Genomic DNA, 27963 nt, shown 5'->3' on the forward strand with positions numbered 1-27963 from the left:
CACGTTCAGCCGCGGAGAGGACGGCGAGGGCGGGGTGGATCCAGCCGGTGTCTCCTCTCTGCTGCAGCGGCCATGCTGCGCCCCGCCGCCTCTCACCGCGCATCCCGCTCCTCCGCAGGTGGAACCAGCCGCCGCTGCATCCGTGCAACCTGGGTTAAAGCACAGGCCTGGTGCGGTTAGGCTCGGTCGTAGCGGTGAACCCGAACTGGATCCGCTGGAACAGTCCGGAACGCGGCGGCGGTGAGGGGGGAGGAGGAGGAGAAAGCCTCCTTAGCAACAAACCGGTTTCACGGCATTATTGGTAGGTACCTTGCTCTGTCTGTCTGTCAGTGTGAAGGGGATGTCAGCAGAGCTTAGCAGCAGCAGGGCGGATTGATGGATAAAGTCAATGAGATGAAGAGAGAGAGACAAACTGTACTCAGGTTTAATAATCATGTCAGCATTTCTTCTTATTCAAAAACTCTTAATTTAAATAGATTTCCTTACAGGCTCTGCAGAATGTCCTTCCAAAACGTGTCTAATATATAAACCAACCTATTTCACATGATTACTCTTATAAAAAAAACAACAAAAAAAAACAACCAATGAACAGATTAATATTGTAGTGTGCAATTAATTAAATGCAAATCTGTCAGCTCAGCATCCTTCAGAGACTGATTTCAGTAAATAGCCAGCTCCCTTCCTGCATGATGGAAGACTTACTGTTCCCGTTGGGGGGTCTTGTCAGTACAAACCATGTGATTGTCATCTTTTTTTTTGTTTTCAGGAATGGACAGGACACTGAGGACTCTAGAGGATTAAACTGGCCTGAGAGAAAAAGCCCCAAAATGGACTGGATCACAGGGATAATGGTTTATTGATTTGGGTTTAAAGCAGGGCTACTTTTGCTTGGTCTGTTCAGCGACGTACTGCCTTCGAAAGCCAGACAACTGAGGTTATGGTGGGGTCACTGAGACTGCAGTGTAGCCTGAGAGACGTGACTAAATCATGAAGCAGAAGATTGACGGTAGGAGGTCTGGAAAGCTTGGCAGGCTTTCTTAGTATTCATCTAGAACTCTATTCTGACGGGTCATTAAGGTTCTAGACTGGCTCACCAACACTATCTTACTTCTTAGTTTATTGAAGTGGAGAAAAGGGCTATTTTAAGGTCTAACCGTGCCACTTTGATAGAGGACCACTGGATTTACACTGTGCCCTGATGCAAAGACATATTCCTGAACCACATTTGTCACACTTTTATTGAGATTGGACCAGAATTAGACACTTGATTACAACTGGATTTTGTTTTCCCTGATATCATTTGAGGACCTCAAGTGACTGCTTTGAACGGGAAAATCATGAGGAACTTCAAAACCCTTTAGCACGACGTTAAACAGGTGTTTGGACTACATTACAAAGAATTAACTAGTTTCTGCTATTGGAATATGAATCAAAAAACTGGATGAACTTTGAGTGAACCTATTTCACCATGTCTCTCAGTAAGACCCTTGAGTTGGAGCATTTCGACGAACGAAACAAGGTTCGCAGGGGACGCTCTGCCCGACCTAAGAGAGATGACTCCACTGGCAGCGGTGGGGGGTCTGGCCCCAGTTCCAGGGGCAGCAGCCTGGTTCCCAGTCCTGCCCATAGCGCCAACTGTAGCTACTACAGGACCCGCACCCTGCAGGCCCTCACCTCAGAGAAGCGAGCCAAGAAGGTTAGGTTCTATCGCAACGGGGACCGGTACTTTAAGGGCCTGGTGTATGCCGTTTCTAGTGACAGGTTCCGGTCGTTTGATGCTCTGCTGATGGAACTTACCCGATCATTGGCGGACAACCTTCATCTGCCGCAAGGAGTTCGTGCAATCTACACCATAGATGGCAGCAAGAAGATTACCAGTATGGACGAGCTGGTGGAAGGTAAGACTAACTACTCCTTTGGTTGAGAATTAGGTCTTATAATATTCATACTATGGCTGAGGAAAATGTATCGTCACCACAAAGACTTCATCACTATCTATGAGCTGTTGCAACCACTGTCATCTACATCAGGTGTTGGCATCAAAGGGAGTGAGAGTCCATCCACATTTATTTTTAGTATACAGAATTTAAATGCGTTGCACTTAAAATATGAAAAGCCCAGATGTTGATATTTTGATACTGTGTGTTTTTGCATTTGATTCGTTTTGCACATAAGTTCTTAGCCTTAACAAGAAAATAAAGATGAATACTTTTCCTCCCACATCTCTAAAATGTGTTCAAATAACTGTTATTGGAAATGTTTTTATGTATCATAACCGGTATGTCTGATTAATATCAGCCGCTGCAGACCTGGTTTTGATTGTTGCATCTAAAAGAGGAAGCCACATATGAAGTGTTTGACAGTGCAGTGCCACTGTTCGCCACTAGGGCTCTTTTCTCAAATATCTTTGAGTTTAAGTGCACCTTTATTAGTTGCTGAAGGAGAAAACTCTTCCATTCGGTTTGGTTCTGTTGATCCAGGACATCTGGGTTTCACTCGGTTTAATGCATGCACCAATATAAACTATGTTTGGTGAAGGCAGTTAGACAGTGGTGCATAAAATTACTGTATTGTGCAAACATGGTGCAACACGTGTTGTTGATGCTAGAAGCAACATGTCCAGCGTACTGGTTCATAACCAGAGAAACCACTTCAGTGGTCTCCAGCTGACAGCAGAAGGAAGAGCCCCTGGTAGAAGATAACGTTTACTCCTCAGAGGTTTCAAACAGTCTCTCATTGAAAAGTTTGACATTCAGCCAATAAAAACAATAAAGTTACGAGTTCTTTTGTCTGCCTGAAGAAACGGCAGAAATGTTATGTATAAGAGTTGCCTTTTAATCTGCTTTCCACGCATTGTGTGGTTCTAACATCCTTTTAAAACACCTCATTAGCACTGAGCTAGCTAACTGTTAGCCTCCTTCATTCAGTATGCTCTTTGACACGTCCAACCTTGAAAGAAAATCGGACATTTGCATCGGCCCTGAAAGACATTCTTGGTGCATCACAAATTGAAATCTCTTTAAATGATAATCTGAAGTCTTGGACTGTTATTTACTGCATTATTATAAATTCAATTCAATTCAGTTTATTTATATAGCGCCAATTCACAACACATGTCGTTTCAAGGCACTTCACAAGTCAGGTTCATACATTCCAATTAGTCCTAATCATTGAACAGTGCAGTCAGATTCAGTTATTTATACAAATTGGATAAAAACTTTTTCTATCTAAGGAAACCCAGCAGATACAGATAAAGCGGTCTGAAGATATTTCTATCTATATTTAAGCAAAAATGAACTGTGTCAAACATATTTTCCTTTGCTGCCAAAAACTGTTGCCAGTTTAACTGTCCACCTGGTCTCTTGATTGATAACAACAGATCTGTCCATCACTGTCGTTCTTCTCTTCACCGGTATTTGTTATGCAAACACGCTTGCATTATTTATTTCTCTGTACATCAAGAGTGGCAGTAGTTCTTCCTCATCAATACAGGAACTCTCAAGGGAGGTCAGCTATTCTCACAGCCCTGATCACTAAATACTACTTCTGACGTCCAACTGGGTTTAAAATCGTCCCCATTCAACAATTTACACTTTTCAATAAGAAACAGATTTGGTAGGTAGGCACATTTACAGAAACTAATCTGTAAATGTGATAAATGGCTTAAACAGATTTAAAGACATTAAATAATATTTCTGGGTAATTTAGCAGTGTGTCTAATGTCCAGTCTGTTGGCTCGTTGGCTCCTGCCTAAAGTGATGTAGAGAGAAACTGAGCAGCGGCTGAGTATCAGCAGTTTATCATCAATATTGATGTTAGACTGGTTTTAAGATCCTCTAATGAACATTAGTGGCAGGAAGCCGTTCAGTCGGAGATGCTCTAAAGGACAGATGCTTCACCATGAAGCACTTAACGCACAGAACAGAGCGTGACGGATTTAATCTGGTGTCCAAAGTGGGAAACTTGTCATTAACAACTTCTCTCTGGAAAACATGAACGCACTCGCTTGAAGGATTTCCACCTCAGCCTGTTTTCTTGTAAGAACGTGTCGACTTAATGCAGCAAAATGTAGTAAAATGCAACATTTTCAGCTCTCTGGTATGTAGCTGCTTTAACACCAAGAGCTGCTTTTCTTATTAATCACAATGATGTAAGAAGTAAAAGTAGGGATCATTTCTTGAAAGGTGAGTGTGCAGAAAGAAAAGCAGAATTTAAATGTTTAGATTTCCATCCAATCTTTGTTTAAAACAAGGATCAAACCGAGACTGTGCTACTGTCTGGTGTCCCGGCTGAGTTAGCACAGAGTGTTTTTGTGTTTAGTCACTGAGGTATTTGTATAATAGCCCGGAGCAGGCCTGTCCAGCTCGTTTGAATAACAAAGTGAAAGTCAGCACCTGCAGAGATAAGGTCACCGAACATTGCATGGAAGAGACGGAGAGAGAGGACTATCTGAGGAGAAAAGGTGTGTTTCTGACGTCTGGTGGCGCCAATATGTGAGCGAATCATTTCAGAGAGGAAGACGCAGACATGAAGTGGAGGACAATTAGTTTGTAGAAGACAAGTCTGTCATTGTGGTTGATTATTGTTTAGTTTATCTTGATTTTATTACTTTTTGGTTGGTTTGTTTCTGTTAGTCTTGCATTTATACAGTTATAGTTTTCTAATTCCCCATGTTGTCCTGTTATGTTATGTTAAACTTCATTTATGGGTAACTATGTAGTTTTGTTGAGGGATCAGCAACTTCTAAACCCCAAAACAGCCGTTTCTGCCTTCGGCTCTGTTAAAGAAAAGTTGTTTAGAACTGCAGAAGCTACATGACCCTTTGAAAAAAAGTTATAATTTCTCATATAAATGCTTACTGTAGAAATAATGATTCATTTCAAACTAAAGGACTTTAATTTTATTTCCACTTTTAGGTTTTAGAATAAAGAAAAAACATAAACTGCTGCCTTAAAAAAGAGAATAAATGTGAAAATAAAGTTAAAAGCACAAGAACCTGCATTCTTTATCATTGTTGTTAGGAGCCACTGTGGAGGGCCTAGGGAGCCACATGTGGCCCTGGAGCCGCAGGTTGCACACCCCTGGTCTAGGTCTTTTATTTCTCCCTTTCAGTTTTGGTCTTCTTATCATTTCATTGGAGACGTAACAGACCCATTTTGACTTGAAGTAACAAGACGGTCTCAGGTGTAATAATGAGAGCAGCACCGACCTGTCCTGGTTATTTGTGAAACCAGAACTTCTTCTAAGTGGATCACAGCCTTGTGAATTCATCCTGTCTGCTTTTAAACAGTTAAATAACATGAGAAACTCAAACAGAGGTGCTTTTTAGCACTTCTTTCTATTTGATATATAATTTAAAGTCAGCATACACAGAACATCACTCAGTGTCAACAAAATTGTTTGAGTAACCTGAAGATCTGTAGAATATTTCTACCAACCTAATAGTCTTTTAGGTTGCTTCTATGTTTATTTCAATAATTAAAAGCGAGCACCAGCTTAGCAAAAAAACAGGAAAAAATAAATTCATTTCAGGATTTAGCTAAGGTTTTATTTGAAAAGGAAAGCAAGTCATTGTCTGTTTTGTTGCTTTCTAACCAAATGAAAGGACCGCTGCTACTCTGTTACCGGACATTTCTCCTGGATCAAAGACTACCTGACAAACAGACCACAGTTTGTGAGACTGAAGGGTTGTGAGTCTAACCAGGTAGTCAGCAGCACAGGAGCACCACAGGAGACTGTACTCTCACCAATCCTTTTCACTCTGTACATCTCAGACGTCCAGTACAAGACAGACTCCTGTCATCTGCAGAAATACTCGGATGATTCTGCAGTCGTGGGGTGGATCAGAGATGGACAAGAAGCTGAGTACAGGAAGGTGGTGGACCGCTTTGTGGCATGGTGTGGAAACAATCATCTCATCTCTTGAACATGAATAAAACAAAGGAGAACATTTTTAGAGAAACAAGAATAGGTCAAACACTATTTCCATCATGGGAGAAGAATTGGAGGTAAAGTATAAACACCTCGGTGTTCACCTGGACAACAGACTAGAGTGGAAATGCAACTGTGAAGCCATCTACAAGAAGGGACAGAGCAGACTGTACTTCTTGAGGAAGCGTAGATCCTAAAAGCTTAGTGTTTGCAGCAAGATGCTGCATATCTTCTATAAGTCTGTTATGGAAAGTGTGATCTCTTCTACCATCATCTCCTGGGGAAGCAGCATCAGAACCAGGGACTTAAAAAAGCTCAACAAGCTGATAAAAAAGGCTGGCTCTGTTCTGGGGACTCCTCTGGAACCTCTGGAGATCATTGTGGAAAGATGGATTCTTCATAAAATGAAGAACATTATGGAGAACTCTGAGCATCCTCTTCATGAGACTGTCCTACAACAACAGAGTGTCTTTAGTCAGAGGCTTCTTCAGATCTGCTGTAAGACGGAGCGCTACAGGAGATCCTTCCTGCCCACAGCCATCAGCATCTACAACGACTCTTTGAAGAAACCTTCATAATATGAGCTATAACAACATTTAATTTCCCTTTGGGATTAATAAAGTATTTTTGAATTGTATTCAATTGAATTTATACAACTAAAAAGGCAGAAGATTCACCAGACATTGTTTGCTAAGCTAAATAATGACAATATTGTAATAAAAGTTCAAATTCAATAGTGATTTTTCTGTAATTTGGGTCACAGATATTTCCAGGTTTCAGTAAAAACCTGCCGGGACAAACTGCATATACTTTAACCCTTTCGCCCGTTTTTGTAGTTTGATAACAGAGATACAATTATCTAGTGGTGCAGAAACAAGACAAAAACAGCAAAAACAATGCAAAACTATTCATGCAATAATATTGAAAAGACACAGTACGGTTCTGTCCTCAAGGAGCTAAAAGCAGCACACAGCGCTAACATAAGCAGAACGATGCTATTGCTATCACAACAATGACCAGGATGGCATTTCAACACACAATAAATTCATGTCTAAAATAAAGTTTGTTGTCATTGTAGCGTTATTTGCAGCTCACCGCTTTGCTGTGTCCGTCGCTTCCATAGACAGAAGGAACTGAAGACACTCGTCCTTGAAGTGGGGGAAATAGGAATTTTCCCTCTGATGTGGGAACATTTCCATGAAAAATAAAATTCAACCAGACACTTTGAAGAGGTTCTGATGCTGGGGGACGCTGTAATGGATTGTGTGTAGACTTATCTACTTGTAGCGTAGGCATTCTTGAGCTTGGACTACAAAAAGAAATAAATATGGTGGATACGCGAATTGGTCAGCCAGAAATCCATGACCTTATTTAGCAGATCCGCAGCTAATATTGTGACGTAACAATTCTAGGATAGAGAAAACGGAACGCATTGAAAAATATGACCCAAACAGAATATAAAGATATCTACGCAGCACCTGGAGAGACTAAATTCAACTTTTCTGCACGTCTACAGACTCGAAGTACACAATAAAATATATTCAAGGGCTAAAAACTTTGACTTTGCGTGATATGTCCCCTTTAAGTTGTGAAAACATTGCTATCTTGTTTTTTTAACCTTCATAAATGATGTTGGCATCATTTAAAAGTTATTTTAAAGCTCCTTCAGATGCAATGCCTGGCTTTACTTGTAACTCTTTTGGAAATTTTGCCAACATCCCTTATTTGTTGCCTAGAGTAACGGTACTGAGCATCCATCTAATGAGCAGGACTCATTTCATTGATAATTTGCATTGTTCAAAACATCTTAAAATTCAGAGCTTTAATATCTGTTCGAATGATGGCTGCCACCTTGCCACTCGCTCATGTTTCTGTGGTTAATGTTGCTGTTTTGCCGACCAAATAAAGTCCACGTTGCCACACATAATTGCTGTAGTCAGGCTGTTAAATGTACCCTATTATTAATCTGCCATGATGCACAGCTTCAGTAGTTAAATCCTGAACCTTTAGACATTATAGACATTAAAACTGTGTGACTGAAAGCGGAGAAAACAAGAGCTTTTCTAGGAGGGTAAAGATGAGCTCTGTTGGGCACTGATGATAAAAAATAAGAGCTAATGTGAAAACTAAACAGTCATACTGGGGTATACATTTCATTATCATCCCGTTGGATTATTAAGCTCTTCACTAACACATGAAACATTGGGGCCTTCTTGGTTTCTTTGTCTCCACTTGGATATTGAACGTGACCTGATGACGGATGGGTTGTTCAGAGAGCAGAAGAGTCAATCTGCTGTTACCTTCACTTTGTTCCTTCAAGTCGACATGGCTCGTGTTACATTTATTCTGTCAGTTGTCATCTTATAACCGCTGATCCGTTTTTCCTACATGTTATACAGTAAACCCTCTAATTTTGTTGTCTCTGTATTGCTCTAAATGCAATTTTCCGTTTCTGTTCAGGCGAGTGCTACGTTTGTGCCTCAAACGAGCCTTACCGGAAGGTCGACTACACCAAGATCTCTGTCCTGAGCTGGAAGCCCGGCGCCAGCTCTGGGGCCGGCACGTCGACCTCTAGCCGCACCCCAACGGCTTCAACCGGAGTGCCGACGAGCACCAGTGTTGTCTCTAAAGATCGGCCCGAGGGTCGGGAGGGCAGGGAGAGCAAAGACTTCATCAAACCCAAGCTGGTGACGGTGATCCGGAGCGGCGTGAAGCCTCGCAAGGCTGTAAGAATCCTGCTCAACAAGAAGACGGCCCATTCCTTCGAACAAGTGCTGGCGGACATCACGGAGGCCATCAAACTGGACTCCGGTGCAGTGAAGAGGCTGTACACGCTGGATGGAAAGCAGGTAGGATGATGCTTGCTTTCCTATTTTACCAGAGGAAGGATCAGAAAATAGCTTGTCTGTTTAGATGAGTAACATCTTCTGGGAGGAATTCATTGACAGATTCAGGCCTAGATGCCAGATAAATCCGGTTATACCTGTTCACACCTTCAGAATGACATTATCTTTGCTCTCATTGATTTCTTTGGGTCAGGAGCATTGATTTTTCTAAATCCATTTAATAAAGAGCCTATCTGCCTGAATTTGATGCAGTTTAACTCAACACTGATGTGTAGTCATGCAAACACGGCTGTTTGGCTGCAGTTTTAGGGGTACATGAAAGGAATAAGAGAATATTGCGGTTATTTATTCTTGTTTATTCTTCAGTTTACTCTTTTTAATGCATAAGGTTGATTTTGGTCGCAGTCCTCAGCATTTTTAATGAAAGGATGTTTCTGTACTGGATTTTTGTGTAAGGGATATTTTTTACATCCAAACCATTACCAGGACGTTCTGTTGTCTAATTCTAATCACACTGAACAAAACCCAGGTACAATGTAAAAAATAGCAAGGACGGGGAAGGTGTTTGCAGGTCTTCAGAGGTGATAAGCCTAAGAGGGTTTTTAGAGTTCACCAGACCTCCATGTTGAGGTCCTAGCTTGATGTTTCATCGGGTGTAGGCAGTGATGGCGACCTGTCCATCACTTTGAGCCTGCAAACAACAGTTGACTGGCCATGTTGGCCTCATGCAGAGTATAACCCAATGACATCCCTATGGTTCTGGGAGCAATCCACGTAAGTTATTGCAATGCTCTTGGCCAGGGATGCCAAAATTAAAAACATGGACAAAATCAAGGGGCAGCCTTGATACTTAGAGAAAAATGTCCATAACTGAGGAAGTTTTCCCTTCTCTTCTGATAAGATAAACCTTTTTATATGAAAATAATAGACACAATAAAAATTAAAACAACGTACTCATTTTCCTGGGCTAAATTTCAATAATAACCTCTTTCCACTGGTTAACAATAATAATAATTCAATTTCAATTCAATTCAGTTTTATTTATATAGCGCCAATTCACAACACATGTTGTCTCAAGGTTCTTCATAAAAATCAGGTACATATCATTCCAATTAATCCTAACCATTGAACAGTGCAGTCAGATTCAGTTATTTATTCAAATTGGATAAAAAGTTTTTCTGTCCAAGGAAACCCAGCAGATTGCATCCAGTCAGTGACTTGCAGCATTCACTCCTCCTGGATGAGCATGTAGAGACAGTGGACAGTCACTGGCGTTGACTTTGCAGCAATCCCTCATACTGAGCATGCATGTAGCGACAGTGGAGAGGAAAAACTCCCTTTTAACAGGAAGAAACCTCCAGCAGAACCAGAACCAGGCTCAGTGTGAGCGGCCATCTGCCACGACCGACTGGGGGTTTGAGAGAACAGAGCAGAGACACAAAAAGAACAAAGAAGCACTGATCCAGGAGTACTTTCTATGGGAAGGAAAAGTAAACGTTAATGAATGTAGCTTCTTTAGTCGTTTCACCTAGAAAGAAAGAACAGATAAACTCTGAGCCAGTTTTCAAGGTTAGAGTCTGAATAATAATAATAATAATAATTTATTTTAATGCCTTGAAGCAAAAAAGAAAAGTACATTAAGAAAACATGAATTAAAGCTCAGTTTTCTACAGTCTGATCCATTCTGATGCAAAGATACCTGCTGGCATCTCTTCGTGTACCTGAGGTCCCTATTAATTCAACAGCTTTCAACAGAGGGAGGGGGGGGTATTGTCCTGCCAGCGCACCACGAGAGCATTCAGGGATTTGTAGTCCTAGCTGCGCATGCGCTGTCTACCAGCGGGCTATCTCTAGTAGGTATTTGGAATGATCTTGTGGGCCGAATATGTATTTACACTGTGGGCTAAATGTTGACACCTATGCTCCAGGCAGTCTGACAATCCTGAATGAAGGGCAAAACATAGTTGGCCGTACTATTCCAAGGACGTACGCGGTCGGTCTCACACAATAAACTGCTCGGATGCGAGTTCGCGTGTGCATTCCCCTTCTTCATCCCGAGTGTGGTTCTTTTTGTTTTTCCAATGCTAGTTATTAGCTCTGCCTCTCCATCCAATGATGCCATGGCAAAAACGTGGGAAATGTAGAAATTTGTCACCAGAAATTTTGGAAGCTGGTTTGTCTGCAGACAGTGTGCTCGAAGTCTGCACTGCTCACAGTACCCTGTCCTTCTGCCCTTTTGCCCTGAGAAAGTCTCAGTTCTGACAGAGGCTGTAGTTTGCTGACTCCCTGGGAGCTAAATACAAATGCAGGCCACACTTTTCAGATCTTTGTTTGTTAAAACCTTTGAAGACCCTTCATCCTCTTTCTTTCACTTCACAATTATTTACTACTTTCTGTTGACTGATCTGCATTTGGTTGCAACCTGACAAAAAAAGTTGAAACGGTTTGAAAACCTTTGCAACACACTGTGTATTACTGTGATTGATTATTACTGAAGCAGGTTATAAGTCTGTTCTTAGTAACCTTTAAGAGTTCTCATCTAATTTTCTGTAATGTTCTAAAACATTTCCCTAAATTATCACTTTTCATGGAAGGTTTGCTTGTTTTTATGAATCATAACAGCTGAGTACCACTGAATGTGGTGGTGCTCTCCATCATATTCTGTCTGCTATGTTCCTATCCACACCCTGGTGTCCAGCTCAGCAACTCTGGACCTCAGCTTATCTACAGTGATTCTTCTAGAAGTTGGAATAATCAGTATTTCTCCTGCAGTGCTTATTGGGAGTTTTTTTCCAACCCAAAACTATGAAAGAGCAAAGCATCGAACCCAATGGAGTAAACAGCTGCATAGTCAAACAGAAATTGATTAGAATGCAGTGAAATGACTCTTAATGAGTTTTTTTAGATTATTCATATTTTTCTATTATGATTGTTGCTTTTTCTGTGAAATGTATTCAATAATTACATTGTTTTCTTTTATTCTGCAAACATTCATCTTGTGTCATTGTTTTATATCATTGCTGTCCTGCAGATGAATAATTCCAGTCCATTTATGATAAATTTAATGTGTTTCTGTTTCCGTTTTATGCTTTGTTTAGAAAGACGCCAGCAATAAAAGGAGATGGTGATTTCCATTAAGTGAAGGAGAGGCAGACAATGCGAGCCAAGTTGAATAAATCAGGCTGCAGAAATCATATTAAAGCACATTACAGAATTACTTCTCAAAAGAACCAACAGAACAGTGCGGCTCTAATTTACAGTTTAGGTCGTGGAGCTTAGAGCTGCAGAACTGCACCAGTCAGCTAAAGTTCGACTGTTAAACACACTCTGAATATGCTCTGATCCTCTCTGCGACTCTTTTTAGAGCTCATATTGGTTTGAGGATTTAAACTTATCACACACCGACTGGCAGAGCTATTTTTAACAGACCCACCAGTGTTTTGAAGTCGGAGATAAACGGTTTGGCTGTGACGATCAGAGAGAGAGCTGCAGGAAAGCAGAGACAGCAGAAAGCTCGTCAGGGCGCCGTTCTGACTGAGGGACGTTTGTTGTTGCGAACGCAGCTCTGATCTGAGTCACTCAGAGATGCACACACCCTAATTGTGTCAATGTTGATGCAACATCCACTTAAAAGGATAATAAAAGCAGCATGTACGCCCTTCAGAATAAAAGCATCCTGCAGCAGATGTTTTGTTTCAGCTATAACTTCTGTGCAAATAAAAATGCTGCTATTAAAGTTCAGAGGATTTTATGTATGCCTCTGCTGCAATACACATTCATAAAATAAGAAAAGTACCAAAGGTTTATAAATGTTTTTTGAGGTGCACGCAGTTTTGCATGCAGTAATATCTTCATGGGAGCTTTCTGAAATGGAAATCTCAAACCAAACCAACAGTGGTCAACTGAATATCAGACAGCGAGATGAGTAAAATATTTAATGCAAGCTAAGCGGAAGAAGCTGACATGTTTAACTGATTTCTGGGCCAAACGTCTAAGTAGTGAAATATTTAGATATATTTGCCTTGAATTTATTGGGACTGAAAATTATTTAATTAATATTTATTTTGAAGTTGCATCCTCTGTAAATAATCTTATGTCTTTTTGTTGTAAAGATCAATGCTGGAGGCATATGAATAAATGTAAACTGAATTTCAATCAGTCATGATAAATATTTCAGTCCCAATTAAACAATATGCATCTATCAGCTGTAAGGGGAAACGTTTATATGGAAAATGTGGCTTAGGCTAAATTAATGAAAGAACATATTCTTTTCATAAAATCAACATCTGTATTTATCTTGGATGTCTGTGGAGCCAAATATTAATCAGTGACTGATCAGCAACGGACCAATGAAAGTTCAGTGAAAATTACACTATCCTACCATCTTCCAGTTGTTTTTTTTTTTTGGTTTAAAAAGACATAATATTTATTTCAAATTAAATCCTTGGTCTAATTTCTTAAAATATTGAAACATTTTCCTGTAGGAGCCACATTAAACCCACTATACGTTTTAAAGTTAATCTTTTTCATGTTGCTTAACATAACTTTTTAACATAAATAGGGGGAAAAAAATCACAGAATGTCCTTGTCTATTTAACTGGGACTTTTATTTTGAAGGCATTAAGACACGCTGAAAGCTTTTATTCTGTTGGGCTCAGGCGGGTTCAGCATGAATGCTACAAGGCCAACATGTGTGTGTTCTTTCAGTTTGTTTGGAGAGAAACGCCATCTCTCACCCTGCAGTGTGGTCACCATGGTAACCAGTCCTCCAGTAACAGCCGGTTTGCCAAGGACTGACAGGCGGAATGTTAGCTCCAGTTCCGGAATCGTTAGGTGTTGCAGTTTCCATGGAAACAGAACAGCATTAACATGAGTTTGTAGCCCAGCTCGGAGGGTGTTTACATCTAAACGAATCTCGTTTTACTTCTTGGGACACTTCCAGGTCTCCACTAACGCCCAGAACCCAGAATAAACTCCCTGCATGTCAAGAAATGTTTGTTTTAAATGAGATGTATTATCCTCACAGGTTTACTTTTTCTCCAGACAATCGAAGGGTTTATTTTCTAATTGAAGTACAGCAGAATCAAAGTACCAAACATGGGAACTTTAATCCTCAGCTTTGAAACAGGAGCCCTTATAAAAGATGAAGGTCTCTGGGTGGAGTAAACCATACAGTGGAAACGTGTAATCCTTTATTTCTCTGGAGACACTCAGCATGAACTTTTCTCTCTCCTTACACCCGAGCACTTTATTAATATTAATCCACTTAATTCTGATTTATGGACCTTTCAGATGTAAAAAGGCTCCTAAACTCAAGGGATGAACCAGGTCTGTGGTGAAACTTAACAGATAACTTGGCAAAGAACCAGTTGTTCAACTGTTTATTATTTATGCATTATTTGAATAACATATAAATAATGGTTATATTTCAATAATGTAACCATTAATTAATCACCTTTTTAATTAGATTATTTTTTATTATTTTCATAGTTTTGGACATTTTTGGCCAAATTTGTTTCAAGTTGAGCTGAGGAATTCAGAACCAGAACTCTAGGTTAAAATTATTTTCATAGTGTTTGTCTTTAGCTAAAGAGGAAGAGTTAACTGACAGTTTGGATCCAGAAATTGATTGGGGTCTGGAGACAATGGTTTCATAACCATTTTTAGAAACTCTTCAAATGACTTGTTTCTCTACCAGTTTAGCAATAAACAGTTTAACTGAGCACAACGCTGTGGTTAACTGACCGAAACAAAGTTTCTATAACTTCATATTCACGGAAACCTCTAAATACTGTCTTGTAAAAATACTTTTGAACTTTTCCTCTTTTTAATGCACCGTAATCACAAAGTCTGATGTAATTTTCTGGGGGGGATATTTGGTGTTAGACCAACGCAGAGTTCTGAAGTAGAGGGGAAACTGTTCATTCGTGGTTTTCAACCTTTTGTTTTATTTTTACAAATAAAATCTGTAAAGTGTGGCTTGCATATATATTTATCTCCTCTAAAGTTTGGCATGCATACATATTTAAATCTCAGTCAATGCTTTCCAGAAACACCTTTCGCTGCAGTTACAGCTGCAGGTCTTTTGCAGAATGTCTCTACCAGCTGTGCACAAGACTGAATTTGTTATTCTTCTTATTTGCAAGAAAGCTCAAACTGAGTCAGATTGGATGGAGAGCTCAACAATGGGATTTAGATGTGGACTTTGACTAGGCCATTGTAACACAAGAGTATGCTGTGAAAATTATATTGCAGCTCTGGCTGCATGTTTAGGGTCGTTCTCCTGCTGGGAGTTGAACCTCCACTCCAGTCTCAAGTCTTTTGCAGCCTCTAACAGGTTTTCTTCTAGTATTATCCTGTATTTAATGAAAAAGGATCCCCAGATCATGATGCTGCCATCACCATGTTTTACCATTGGGATGGTGTGTTCACTCATCCAAACATAACATTTGCATGTAGGCCAGAAAGCTCAGTTATGGCCTCCATCCACATGTTTGCTGCTTCCCTTATATGGCTTCTGGTGCCAGATTCTATTTCTGGGTAGAAGATTAAAGGGGTATGAATACAAATGCACATCACACTTTTTATTTTGTGAAACTTTTGAAAACAATAGATCTTGTTTCTAGTCATTCATAATTATGCACTAGTTTGTGTTTGTCACAAGAAATCCCAATAAAATAAATGTTGTGGCTGTAAAGCGACAAAATAAAACATTTAAATGGGGTGTGAATACTTTTGTAAGGCACAGTGTGAACTTTGCTGCAGCTTTGCTTCATCCTGTTTAATCCCTCCTTTCATACCTCGGCTGATCCCTCTTTTCTTCACCTTCTCATCTCTCCCAGCTCCCCTCTCTCTGCCTGTTTGCTCCGTCGGCATTAATCTGGGACATGTTGATGAACACTTTGTATTTAATCCTCAAGACAGTTCTTAGACAGCAGAGTGTGTTTGTTTCTGTCCGTCAGGGGCTGCAAACATGATTTGAATATTGCCATCTGTCCACAGAAAAACCCTCAGTCACTGAATCCAGCTGTGTGTGTTTGTGTGCAGCTGACCTGCCTGCAGGATTTCTTCGGGGATGACGACGTGTTCATGGCGTGCGGTCTGGAGAGGTTTCGCTACGCTCAGGACGACTTTGAGCTCACGCATTCTGGGAAAACTGCGGCCTTCGTGAGCGGTAGGACTCAGCAACACAAGTCGAAGGGTGGATTTCTACCCCTGCGGATACATTCTGTATATTTAGAACGTGTTTGTGCCTCGGTGTTGTGCCTCGGAGAAATAAAACATGGTTACTCTGTGGAAAGCCCACAGTGCATATGAAAGCACAGTTAAAATAAAGTCTTACTTAAACAACAGAAAACTGAGGTTTCTAGATGACAAGTGTAGAAGTGAAAGAGCAGCTTAAAAAGCATCAAAAGATTTCCTTGTTTTATGGCAGCTCATATTAAAAAAACAGCTAAAAGAAAATCTTGACATGTAAAACTTACTTTTTATGAAAACCTGAATACATTTAGAGGTCCAGATCTTTGTTTATACTCCAGATACCAGATCCTTGTTGACTCGTTTTCTTGTCTGTTGGTTTGCTAAACAGGAAAGTGACACTTTAAAGGTTTTGTTTAGAATTGGTACTAAATTACATTGAAAATAACAAAATTTTTTAGCAGTTGTAATAATCTGACAGTGAAATTACCTTTTATTCAAGTACTTTTATTCTGTAGGAAAATAAATCCTATGTCAAGAAATGATTCTTCTCAACAAAATCATCAGTATTAACACTCCAGCAATTCATTTAGATGTTTCTTTTTTATGTTGATCAGCTTGTAGAAGAACTTTTAATTAATAGAAATCAGAAGCTAGACTGGAAATCTGAAATCTTTGCCCTTTGACCTTAAACCGAACACATTGTTGAAAGCGATCAGGCTGTAGCTGAACCTCTCTGTCGTTTGGATGTTAACAGCTACATTTGACTGTTGTAAGAGGAACAGAGAAGACCAACTTTCCATCATGATTTGTCCCTCATGTCTCCAGAATGTAGGACCAAATCGTCTCGTCCAGCTGCTCCTCAGAAAACTCCCAAGACTCCCAGCAGCTCTGGCTTCTCCTCCTCTAAGACTCCACCCAAAGGCCTGTCTAGGACCAGATCACCTGGTTCAGGTAGGAAACCATGTTATATGAAGCAGCTTCCTTTGGTAATCCGTCTGATTATTCTTACCATGTCCTTGTGGGGGTCATGTTTGGTTGCTGGTGCTTAAAACCTGCTAGTTTTGTTTCCATCCATCCATCCATCCATCCATCCATCCATTACAGACAGTTTGCAGTTGACTTAAATGTTTTAATTCAGTCGTATAAATCTGAGATTGACTAAATGATAAGTTTATACATAAAAACAAACGTTGACCAATCAGATCACTTTTTTCTCCTTCATGCAGGCAATGAGGCCTCAGGATCCCAGTCAGCAGGAAAGTCAAACAGATCCAGTCCGTCTCCCACCAGTCCCGGGACACAACGCAACCTAAAGGTCAGAGTGAAGTTGAGAGTGAAGACTGTAATCACAATCAGGTGGCAACACAATCATATTGTCATAAATCTCGTTTCTTTGAGATTTTATTTCAAGTGAGACTAGCTGATGTTGCTGCAGCTGAGGGTCACATTGAGGTGAAGGTTTTATAGAAATCTGCCTCACTTGTGAGAAAAATAATTACATGGAAGCAGCTGCTAAATGTTGCTGCTAACGTAGAAGAGATGAGCCGTTTCTGCCTCCTGGTGGCAGCAGTAAGCTACTGCAGTTTTCCCAATAACATTTTTTTTTTTTACCACCAGGCAGGAAATCAGGCGAATGGAAAATCTGAAATAAGTCCATAAAAAGACACTTGTACATTTGGGTCCAACATGATATCCTCTGTGCTGTTTCTTATTTCTAGTTGATCACATTTATCTCAACATCACAGAGAAATTAGAAACATTAGAAACCGAAGCCTCGGTACAAACAGAACAAAACTAATAATAATAATCACTCAAAAGGCAAATATTTTCAGGGTTTGTGAAGTGAGAAGAAAAATGCATCATCAATGGTTTTAGATAAGGAAGCAGCTCATAATTGTTTACTTTTCTTCAACAAACATCTTCACATTTCCTCATTAAAAAGCAATAAAAACTAAACACACTTCTCCCATTGTGAAAGGTTATAATCCAGGAGGGTTTTTTACACAGACATGGCCTCCTCTAAATCATTTTAATGATTGGTTTTCTTTTTAACAAACTTCACCCCGCAGATCTCTCCTCGCCAGGCCTCCTCCACCGATGTGAACGGCGAAGCCGAGCAGCCAGACGACGCTGAGGAAGGTTTGTGAAGAGTTGCTGTGAATTTGTGGTAAAAAGTACATTTAAGCTGAACGTTTTTGAGCTGCTTCTTAAGGATGGACTGAGGCTTGAAAGCTCTGAGTTCAGCGGGATGAAACCGTTTTTAGCCTCTTTTATCAGTTCAGATTTAAACCTCTTAGGGCCCAGAAGATTTCTGAGAGGAGGCATCATAAATAAAGATGAAGCAGCAGCTCTCAGGGGAATACTTGCTTAACTTTCACAAGGACACTCTCTGTTCCTTATATTATTCATTTATTATGAGATGAAATGTAAAGAAAATCATTTCCTGTTCTTCCCAGTGAACGGAAACCGGACCGTCTCCTCGTCCACCATCAACGACAAGTACAAGGTCGGAAAGGTGATCGGAGACGGAAACTTTGCTGTGGTGAAGGAGTGTGTGGAGAGGTAACCCTCCCTGTATAAACAGTTTAAACATTCTGAAATTAATTAAATGGTTTGTAGATTTTATTAAAAAGATTGATACAAAAAATATCTCTGTGATACAAAAAACGTTTGTCAGAAGCAGCTATAGTTAGAATCCATTTTCTCTGTTTGTTACCTCATCAAAACATTTAATCTGGGGAAATTTGATAAATTTTTTTAGGTAACAAGTAAAAATGATTAATTATTGTATGAATTTATTTCCACCACAGAATGTAGCAGCGTTGTTTGTCCATTTAACAGGTTATTCCGCTGAAATGTGAAGGTTTTACTTCCTCCTGTGTGTTTTCTGCTTGCTTCTGTCTGCAGGTCGACAGGAATGGAGTACGCTCTGAAGATCATTGACAAAGCTCGCTGCTGTGGGAAGGTAGCTGGGATTTCCCGCTCTCACTGTGTTAAAAATCTGTTTATAAAATTGTTTCATACTGAATTTTGTGTTTTTGTTAGCTGTCGGCAATAATCATCAACTAACAGAAAGAAAGCCTTGAAATATATCACTCTGTGTGTAATGAATCACTTTTTTAGTTAAATTATTGGAATAAATTAACTTTACAATTAAATTCTAACTTTATGTGAGGATGATGTCCTCCTTGTTCATGGTAACCCAAATGTGTCTTTGCACAAACAGGAGCACCTGATAGAAAACGAGGTGGCGGTCCTGAGGAGGGTCCGACATCCCAGCATCATCCAGTTAATCGAGGTGGACGAGACGCCCACTCAGCTGTTCCTGGTCATGGAGCTCGTTAAGGTCCATTAATTATGTCCTGGCCTTTAAACCTGAAACAACAAATCTTAGAGCTTGTCTTTTAATAAATAAAAACATTTTCAAATTGTCAGATGTTATAATTTTAATGCTTCTTTTTCCCAGAAACTAAATAAATTTAGATCCAACCAGTGAGAAGTTTCTCAACATTTTCGGCCCATTTCTGTGTTTTTAATCGTCTGTTTCACAGCCTAATCGTCATAAATTGATTGGCTGAACCAATAAATGCTCTAAGCCTGACCATATTCAACATGCTTCTTCTTCAGGGTGGTGATCTTTTCGATGCCATCACCTCCTCCACCAAGTACAGCGAGCGAGACGCCAGCGCCATGGTGTTCAACCTGGCTGGAGCCATCAAATACCTGCACCGGATGAACATTGTGCACAGAGACATCAAACCAGAGAACCTGCTGGTACAGAAACATTTCTACGATGTTTACTTTAACAGGAAGTATTTCAGTAATACCTGAACTCTGTGTGTCTGCAGGTGTGTGAGTATCCGGATGGCACCAAGTCCCTGAAGCTGGGGGATTTTGGTTTGGCGACGGTGGTGGAAGGTCCGCTGTACACCGTCTGCGGCACACCGACGTATGTCGCGCCGGAGATCATCGCTGAGACCGGGTGAGAGAGAGAAATTCAAAAAAAGGGTTAATTTCCTTAATGATGTCAATGCCACTGTGAGATTCTCACAGTATTGCAGCTTTTAGTGAAAATCTCACAGTTTATAATATTTACAAAGATTTCAAAGAAAATTGTGTTACATGATCGAACTATTACCACCTCCTAATGCCGCTAAATAATTAAACATTTTGATTGTTGCAGTTGGAGTAATGTTATCTATAAAAATATGTATTGTTCTTAGGTTTTTTTTATATGTATATACAGTACACTTAATATACAAAATACAGAAAAACACTATTATTTGGTAGGTTTCGTCTGCTGATTCCACAGTGTCCTGCCAGACCTTTCAGCAGGACAGTTTCACCCTAATTAACAGGCTGCATGGTTTGGTTGGGATCTCTGGAACTGTTTCAGAGAGGTTTCAGAGAGGATCTTACCTTGAAACAATCTAGAAATCATGTCTGCTTTGTGGGGTACCGCAAGGCTCTGTTTTAGGCACACATCTTTTGTTGCTATTTAGTGACCTTATATAGACAGTTTAATAATACATATCATAATATCTCCTATAACTTTTATGCAGATGATATTCATCTGTTCTGCTCCTTTAAAGAACTGTCTGAATTACCCGAGTGCCTGAAATAAATTATAAATAGGTTAAAAAATAACTCCTTTCATCTGAATTCTGAGAAGAAACAGCGTTTGATCATTGCCCCAGAGAGCACGGTTCCTCAGTTCCTCTGATCAAGCAACAGATCAGAAGATGAGAAGTTCAGGAATTTAGGTTTTTGAAGGTTGGTTGAAAAAACTGAAACAGTTTTTACTATGAGACATATTTCCCAACTAAGAAGGTTGGTACGAAAATCTTCTTTTTTAGACATTTTATTTATTTGCAACTGAAACTGTTCACCGTCAACAATGAAACGTTTGCAAACCGTCAAAGAAATGATGGTGACTCTGTAGATCTCCCATTGTGTGGTTCATCAAAACCAAATTATCTATAGAGATGCAATCAATGTTTCTGATAGTGAAATATTAAAATGGAATCAGCCACAATAACATCTTATATTTGTGAAGGTTTCATTTGTATGAAATCTGCTTTAAGATGATAAAAGTCAAACTTATTTACTTTTTATTTGATCTAACTTGGATTAAACTGTTGTTTCTTGAACTTTGTGTTTTGTTGAATAATTTATTTCCCATATTTTGACGAGTAAATCGTCTCATTTGTGGTAAACAGTTATGTTGACCTTTCCTTCTAGTTACGGTCTGAAGGTGGACATCTGGGCCGCAGGAGTCATCGCCTACATCCTGCTCTGTGGATTCCCTCCTTTTAGAAGGTCAGTAAGCGCAACGTTTTATTGCAGTAAGGAAATTATTAATAAATGTAGTTTTTCTTACATAGTCCTGTTAATTTATGTTAGAGGAATGCTTCCTGTTTTATGCTGGTGTGAAAATCTTTGGAGTGTTTGTTTTCTGGTCAACAGTAAACGTTTACAGGAGGTTCGACTGAAAACTGTTTTTTGCAACTTTGGCTCTTTAATAAGTACATAGTTATGGTTGCACAGACTGTGGTTATTTTGAAACCGTCTCTGCCTTCCTCAGTGAGAACAACGTCCAGGAGGAGCTGTTTGACCAGATCCTCAGAGGGAAGCTGGAGTTTCCTTCTCCGGACTGGGACGCCATCAGCCTATCAGCAAAGGTTCTGCACGTTCGTCTTATGAATAATAAATGTCCAATATCTACCTGTTAAACTCTTTTTATTTTTTTGTTATGTTGACATCTAATTCAGGTCGACTACACAGAAAACAGGCATGAAAAACATTTATCTTCCTTCTCTTGAGTTTGGATCAGACTGGATTTTGGTCAATAGGAGCAGAAGAGCGAAATAATTTAAAGCACATTTTGATATCTGAGATGTTAGCTGATAATATTTTTAAATCATAACCTAAACAAATCACAGTAAAATAGCTTAAAAAGTGAGAATTTTACAGTATGATTCATTCAAAACTGAAATGTTGGTACGTTTTCCACACTATGAAAATAATCCTGTTACAGCTGTTTATACGTGACTGACTGTGTTGAAAATGCACCTGCTGGTAAATGATCAAATATATATGTATTTGCTCAAATATAAGATATATGTTAAAATGAAGGAAAAACACTTAAAGTGCTTTAATAAGCGTATTCTAAATGAAAATACTCAGAAATCTCAGAGTTTATGACTTAACAATTACATTTACAGCAACGATTAAAGAAAAACAAACTTCTCTGTCACATGACCTGTTCCTCAGATGCTGATTAGTCAGATGCTTCAGGTGAATGTGGACGCCCGGTTCACGGCTGAGGAGGTCCTCTCCCACCCCTGGGTGACGGTAAGAGCACCAAAACATGGAAAATTACTCTGGTACTTACCATAAAGAAATGAATTCATGGAGGTACTTTCTAATAAACATGGGTGTTCTTGTAGGACGAGGCACCAGGAGAATCCAACAGTGTGAGCGGCCCTGAAGATCACGCCGGTGAAGGCGCGCAGGAATCAGATCACGACTCTCCAGCCCTGGAGACCAAACAGGTTCCCTCACCACTGGTCTAGGTCGCCTTTCATTCTCCTTTCAATGTGACGCCCCACCCACCCACTGGTCTGAAGAAGTCAACTAGACCAACATGATCCAGTCTGGAGAGCAACTAGGAGCCAAATAATCCTCCTCAGGTCTACTCTTCAACATCTCCATTTATCTGCTGGAAACCAATCATCTTCATATTCTCTGACCTGCTCCAGTACATCGTCTGGAAAGTCAAACTAAAATCTAGACTGATTTTATTAACGGTTAACTTCTGGAACAATCTAGAAGACTTATGTTCCTCAACTACTGACTGAATACATCATATCAAGTGTTGTTCCTCCTAGAGACCCGTCCAGCTCCTTGATGTTAGAAATAAAACCCAACCAGGCAGCGATAGACAGACAAATCTGCTGAGTACTTCTAGATGTCTTCAGTACATCTACAGTATCTCTTCTCAGCTCTAGTCAGAAATGTCACATAGGTTTCAGAAGTTAGGCCTTTCTATCAGAAAGGTTCTCAAATATCCCGTCATCTAAATACATGGTGCTTAAAAACTGAACCAAGTCCAGTTTCTCACTTCTAGAACATTTTACACCTTAGGTCTTGATCTTTAAAACTGATCTAGAGCTGGTTCCCGTTTCAATGGAAGCTAAGCAAATACTCTCAGATCTTCTTCCAGAACATCTTTGTATCTTATATCTGGAAACTACATGAGATTCCATTATTTTAAACCCAAACACAATTTATTTCCTCTTCTTTGATTTTCTTTCCTTACTTTGTTATTCAGACATGGATTCATTTTCGTGGGTACTGATTCCACTGGTAACGGACCAGCTTCTCCAGTATTATATCCAGTTTATCTCGTGGAAAGTGTCTCCATCCTCTGGTCCAGAGCGTGTGCCAGTTAATCTCCTGAAGGTTTTGCACAAGGCCCGTCTCTACTGCTGATGGGCTCTGTTAAAAAGGCTCGACTGAAATCAACCCCTGCTGCTTGAAGGAACGCAGGGACACCAGGAAGGTGCTATTGGACTCATCCGACTGGACCGCACTGCCCGGATACATTGCCATGGTTGTACCTCTGATGGTTGTAAAAGGGATCCGACTCTGATTTAATTACTGGAGAACACGCAGCTGAATCCTTCAGAGCTGCTCTGGGTCAGGAATATCTTCCATTTATCTGAAGATTTGTCCCATTTCTTTCTCCTCCATCTCTCCTTTGCTGGCCCTGAAGACTCATTTCTTCTTCTTGCCATCCACCAGCCGAGATTGTGCTGCTGATTCATTCATTCTTAAATCTTCACCAATGATTCCAAAGGTCTAATTACCATAACCTTTTATTTATGTTCCCTATACCTGAGTTACGTCCAGACTTCATTTTTATTACCTGGACAGTTCAAGCATCGCTTCGGGGTTCCTGCTGAAGGACTGAAGTTAAGGACCATGCTCCAGTCCAACCTCCGAGCTCGTTGCTTTTCCTCACTTTATATCATTTTAGATAAAAGGAAAAGACGTTGTAAATACTGTAAATACTGTTCAGTCTGTCAGTGTCTGTGCGAGTCTGTTGTGAAGTAGGGAAATAGTAGCAGATTGAAAAATAAGTAGTGTTCCAAAAACAAGAACAATCTCATCGTAGACGCCTGGTGTCGGCACCCGGGAAAAAAATCCTACCTAAAGACTTTTCTGGGATGAAGAAAAGGATTTTCCACATCATTAATGATCCATTTTGACATTTAAAATGTAACTTCAGTAGTTAGGTAGTTGATAAATAAATAAAAAACGGAGATATTTGGGATTCAGGGTTTCTGGTGGGTGTTGACGACCTGTAATGGAAGGATTCTCTGACACATTTTGGTAGCAAACACATTAATGAATCTCTTTCTTTATATAATCATGTTACATCCAACAAACGTACGTCTCCATTTGCACTTTCCGTGAAACTGTTAGTCTAAAGGTGCGTGTCTGTTTGACGTTTTAGCTTTTGGAGAAGAGGAATGTCTGAGATGGGTGTTTGGAACCAGGAGAAAGCAGTTTCTGTCTATTAAAACTTGAAAAGAAAGTGTCTAAATAAACGCATTGAACTGATGCAGTGATGCGACCTTTCCATGGCCTTGACCTTTGGTTGGAGCTGCTCATTAAGAGTTTGGCTGAAGCTATAAACGTTGAATTGGATCTGTCAAGTAAGCTCACAAATGCTTCGAATTCATTCAGTGAAAGGCACCATTAGTTTGTCTTAGCTGGGGTTGTCTTACTAATAATGAGTTATTTCATTGGACCGGATAAAGGTGAAGGTCCAATCCTTTGGTTTTCTCAGGTAGAGAACTTCGTTTTTTAGGAATGAGTTTTTTCTAAGCATAATCACCAGGTCTGGCTCAAGGTTGTATGGGGCCTTCAGCAGAATTTGATTTGGGGCCCCTCTTGCTGTTACATCACCACCATTAACAGCGTTTCAACCCAGATTTGGTGGAATCTGGGAGAGGGGTCTGCTTTAATTGGCTGACCTTAATAGCAAACACGGATAATTGGGTATTAATTGTTGAGATATATGAACAAACCGAGCTCAAGGAGAAAGAACGATTAAACTCATAGCATCAGATTGAAACTATGTCAAACAGTGAAGATTATTCTTTAACAAAGTAAACTTGCTAATTCCTTTGAAACATGAAACTTTTCATTTATGTTTGCTGAAACCGTCCAATCAAATGTAATACAAATCACATTTTAGATTGATGGTCTGTGGTCCTTAGCAGCCCTTATTTCGCTTACGCCTTGGGCCGGCTCTGACTATTACACGTTGTTGTGTTGGAGTCCTTTGGATTTAATTTATAAGACAAAATGGGCAAACAGTGAAGAAAGGACACAGAATAAATGTAACTTTAATTGAACAATATAGGTTGAATTATTACATATCTGGATACAGCTGAATGCTACATTTAATAGACCAGTGAAAGTATTTTTTACGTGTTGATTTTGGGTACTTTACAAGCTTCATGTTATACTGTTTTGCTTGAAAGAAGCACCTTTATTAATGTGTTCAGCTGTAGGTACCCGTCTGCAGCCAAAGTGTTTAAGAAACTAACCAATATTAACCGAATGACATATCAGTGGGACTTCATTAGCCAGAAACATGTATCTGGAGATTGGTAGTAAAAGTTTTACCCGCCTGTTTCCTCAGATTGTTTTGTTGCCGTCTACTAAAATCTTCCTCGTCACATCTGAACTTATTAACCATCCCAGACTGCACTGTAAAATGACCTTAGGTTTTGTTATTGGGTCACCAACAGACCCGTCTTACTGAGGCCAAACTCTGGATCAGCGGCTCGGCCTCTGACCTTCTATGCCTGCTATGAACCCAGTAGTCTTAATTCTTTTCTCTTTGCTTTATGCCAAACCAAGAGGAGCCTTCTGTTGTTGTTGTTCGTCCTGTTGACACCTGAGTCAAGACTAAAGTGGAAATCTGTTCAGTTCACGGGAATTTGGGTTAAAAACGTTGCTGCTACTTTGATTTTACTTCATCAGACAGTTAAAAAATGCGCTTTATGCCTAACATAAAGATAAACTCCTAAATGGGGTGTTAGGAAATCTTAAAGAAATCCAGAATATGAACAAGCAATCATGCATGCTGCAACAGTTAAATGTATCTGTAGTTGCATTTAGGTTTAGTAAATTCACCAACATGTCTAAAAGTCTGAGCTTGATTGTGTTGATAGGATTTTTTTAATCTTTTTGTCAATTTTGCTGCATTTTCTTTCTCGCTGACAGGTCCCCAGTATTAGTGGAGGAACACTCTCATCTTTGTGGTTTCAGAAAGCTTGAGCTGGTTCTTTTTAAGCCATTCTTGTTTTATTGGCATCCAGTGTCAGGCTTTTATTGAATCTTAGATTGTGCAGAGCGGAGGTCAGAGATAAAACCTGCACTGAATTTTCCAACTAGATTGACTCGGGTGGCTTTACGTATTGGGCCCTGTGTGTGTGTGTGTGTGTGTGTTTACATCACTTCAAGCCTCATTATTGATCGCAATTGATTTTCATTTGCATGAAATGAAAAAAAAATAATAATTCTGAACTTAACTGGTCTAATTTTTCTAAAAATCATGTTCATTTTGCTCATCTACAACATATTAATGGCTGAAATATATGCAATAGATCATTTTGGGTTAATAATTTCCTTCCTGAGATGCCTTTGAGAAAACAAGTCCAGTTCTGAAGTGAAGGAAAAGTGAAGACCGCAGCGTTTCTACTGACATATTTCAGACATGTTTTATGCTCACAATAAGCTGTAATGTTAATGTGTGTTGAGTTAAAAACTTGTATGTTTGCTGGGATCTGGGAGGAAGTGGCAAATCCCTCATTTGTGTTGAGAAAAGATGAATTCAACTGTGAAATAAAAGTCATGCAGTGACACCGCTGTAAACTGTTGTGTCTTTAAGTAAAAAAACATCATACAGCTGTAATATCTGTAAAAACAGCGTCCTGAACTGTGGTTTAACTTCCTCATTAGGTGGAGACATCTACACATTTACATTGGATATAAAAAGTCTACACACCTCTATTAAAATGGGCAGAGTTATTAATTTCCTGGATGAAAAAACAAACTAATCTTTCAGGGGAAATGTAATAAATAGGAAAGCTGCAACAAGCTGGTTGAATAATTGTTTACAACATTAAACAGTTTGTTGAATCATGTCTTGATTCAAGGCCAGCATTCAGTCCCCTTAGGTTCACACCTGCAATCAATTATAATCTGTTAAACCGTAAATGAATAAAAATAAATCTTTGCAGGATTTTCTCATTTGCAGCGTTTAGCTACTATCATGACTCTCGTTCTACAAAGGTATCATTCAGAAGAACAGCATAAGAAAGATAAATATAATGCTAATATTTGCTTGCTCTTCATGTTAATGATCTTGCAAAGTGCAAAGGTAAATGCTAAGGCCTCCACCATCCAGGACAACCCCAACAGTCTGACTGTTATCATGCATTGCAAAGAAAGAGCAAATTACTCTAGTTTTAAGGGATTTTCTATTGTCATGGATGTTTCAGATGTTCTCATGGCTCAACACACCTGAATCTCATGCCTGGTTCATTGCAAGGCCTCTGTTGATCAGGATGACATAGTGAGGAGCCATTAGTTGACTGCTGGAGCAGAGGCCAGAAACTGTACCCTAGTAGGAGAAGCGTTACTTCAATATATTTTTACTCAAGTAGAAGTGAACAGTAGTCACCTAAAAATGAATCAAGTAAAAGTAAACCAGTAAATGGACTTTTATAGGTCCTTAGGAGTGGACCTTGTGACAGCCAGTTGTCATTCCTACAACAGAACTTGTGACTCTTTGTCTAGTGACTAAATATAAATGTGAAAGAGAGATCATTAAAGGGACATCATTTAAAAGTTTACACATCTGTCAAACAAACCCCTGAGCGACTGGACAGGGAAACCTCAG

At 39.7% G+C, this 27963-nt stretch overlaps 1 protein-coding gene across 1 annotated transcript; it reads left to right on the forward strand.

Moving 5' to 3' along the window:
• LOC124880145 (serine/threonine-protein kinase DCLK2-like) lies at window positions 1-26921 on the forward strand. The gene is made up of 16 exons (XM_047385087.1): window positions 1-301; window positions 767-1898; window positions 8392-8780; window positions 15825-15951; window positions 16803-16928; window positions 17204-17292; window positions 18047-18116; window positions 18434-18539; window positions 18885-18942; window positions 19204-19323; window positions 19605-19751; window positions 19826-19959; window positions 21219-21296; window positions 21562-21658; window positions 22251-22331; window positions 22427-26921. Exons 2-16 carry the CDS (start codon window positions 1469-1471, stop codon window positions 22550-22552), a joined length of 2178 nt encoding a protein of 725 aa, XP_047241043.1. The 5' UTR covers window positions 1-301; window positions 767-1468; the 3' UTR covers window positions 22553-26921.
• Window positions 26922-27963: the final 1042 nt, after the last annotated feature.

This window comes from Girardinichthys multiradiatus, chromosome 14 (genome assembly GCF_021462225.1).
Source record: "Girardinichthys multiradiatus isolate DD_20200921_A chromosome 14, DD_fGirMul_XY1, whole genome shotgun sequence".
NCBI classification, from domain to species: domain Eukaryota; kingdom Metazoa; phylum Chordata; class Actinopteri; order Cyprinodontiformes; family Goodeidae; genus Girardinichthys; species Girardinichthys multiradiatus.

Bases quoted from the DNA above. Each gene is read 5' to 3' on its own strand.
- LOC124880145 (XM_047385087.1), top strand. From the start codon at position 1,469: ATGTCTCTCAGTAAGACCCTTGAGTTGGAGCATTTCGACGAACGAAAC. The intron at 1,899-8,391 runs GTAAGACTAACT...GTTTCTGTTCAG, and splicing joins TATGGACGAGCTGGTGGAAG to GCGAGTGCTACGTTTGTGCC. The intron at 16,929-17,203 runs GTAGGAAACCAT...TCCTTCATGCAG, and splicing joins GACCAGATCACCTGGTTCAG to GCAATGAGGCCTCAGGATCC.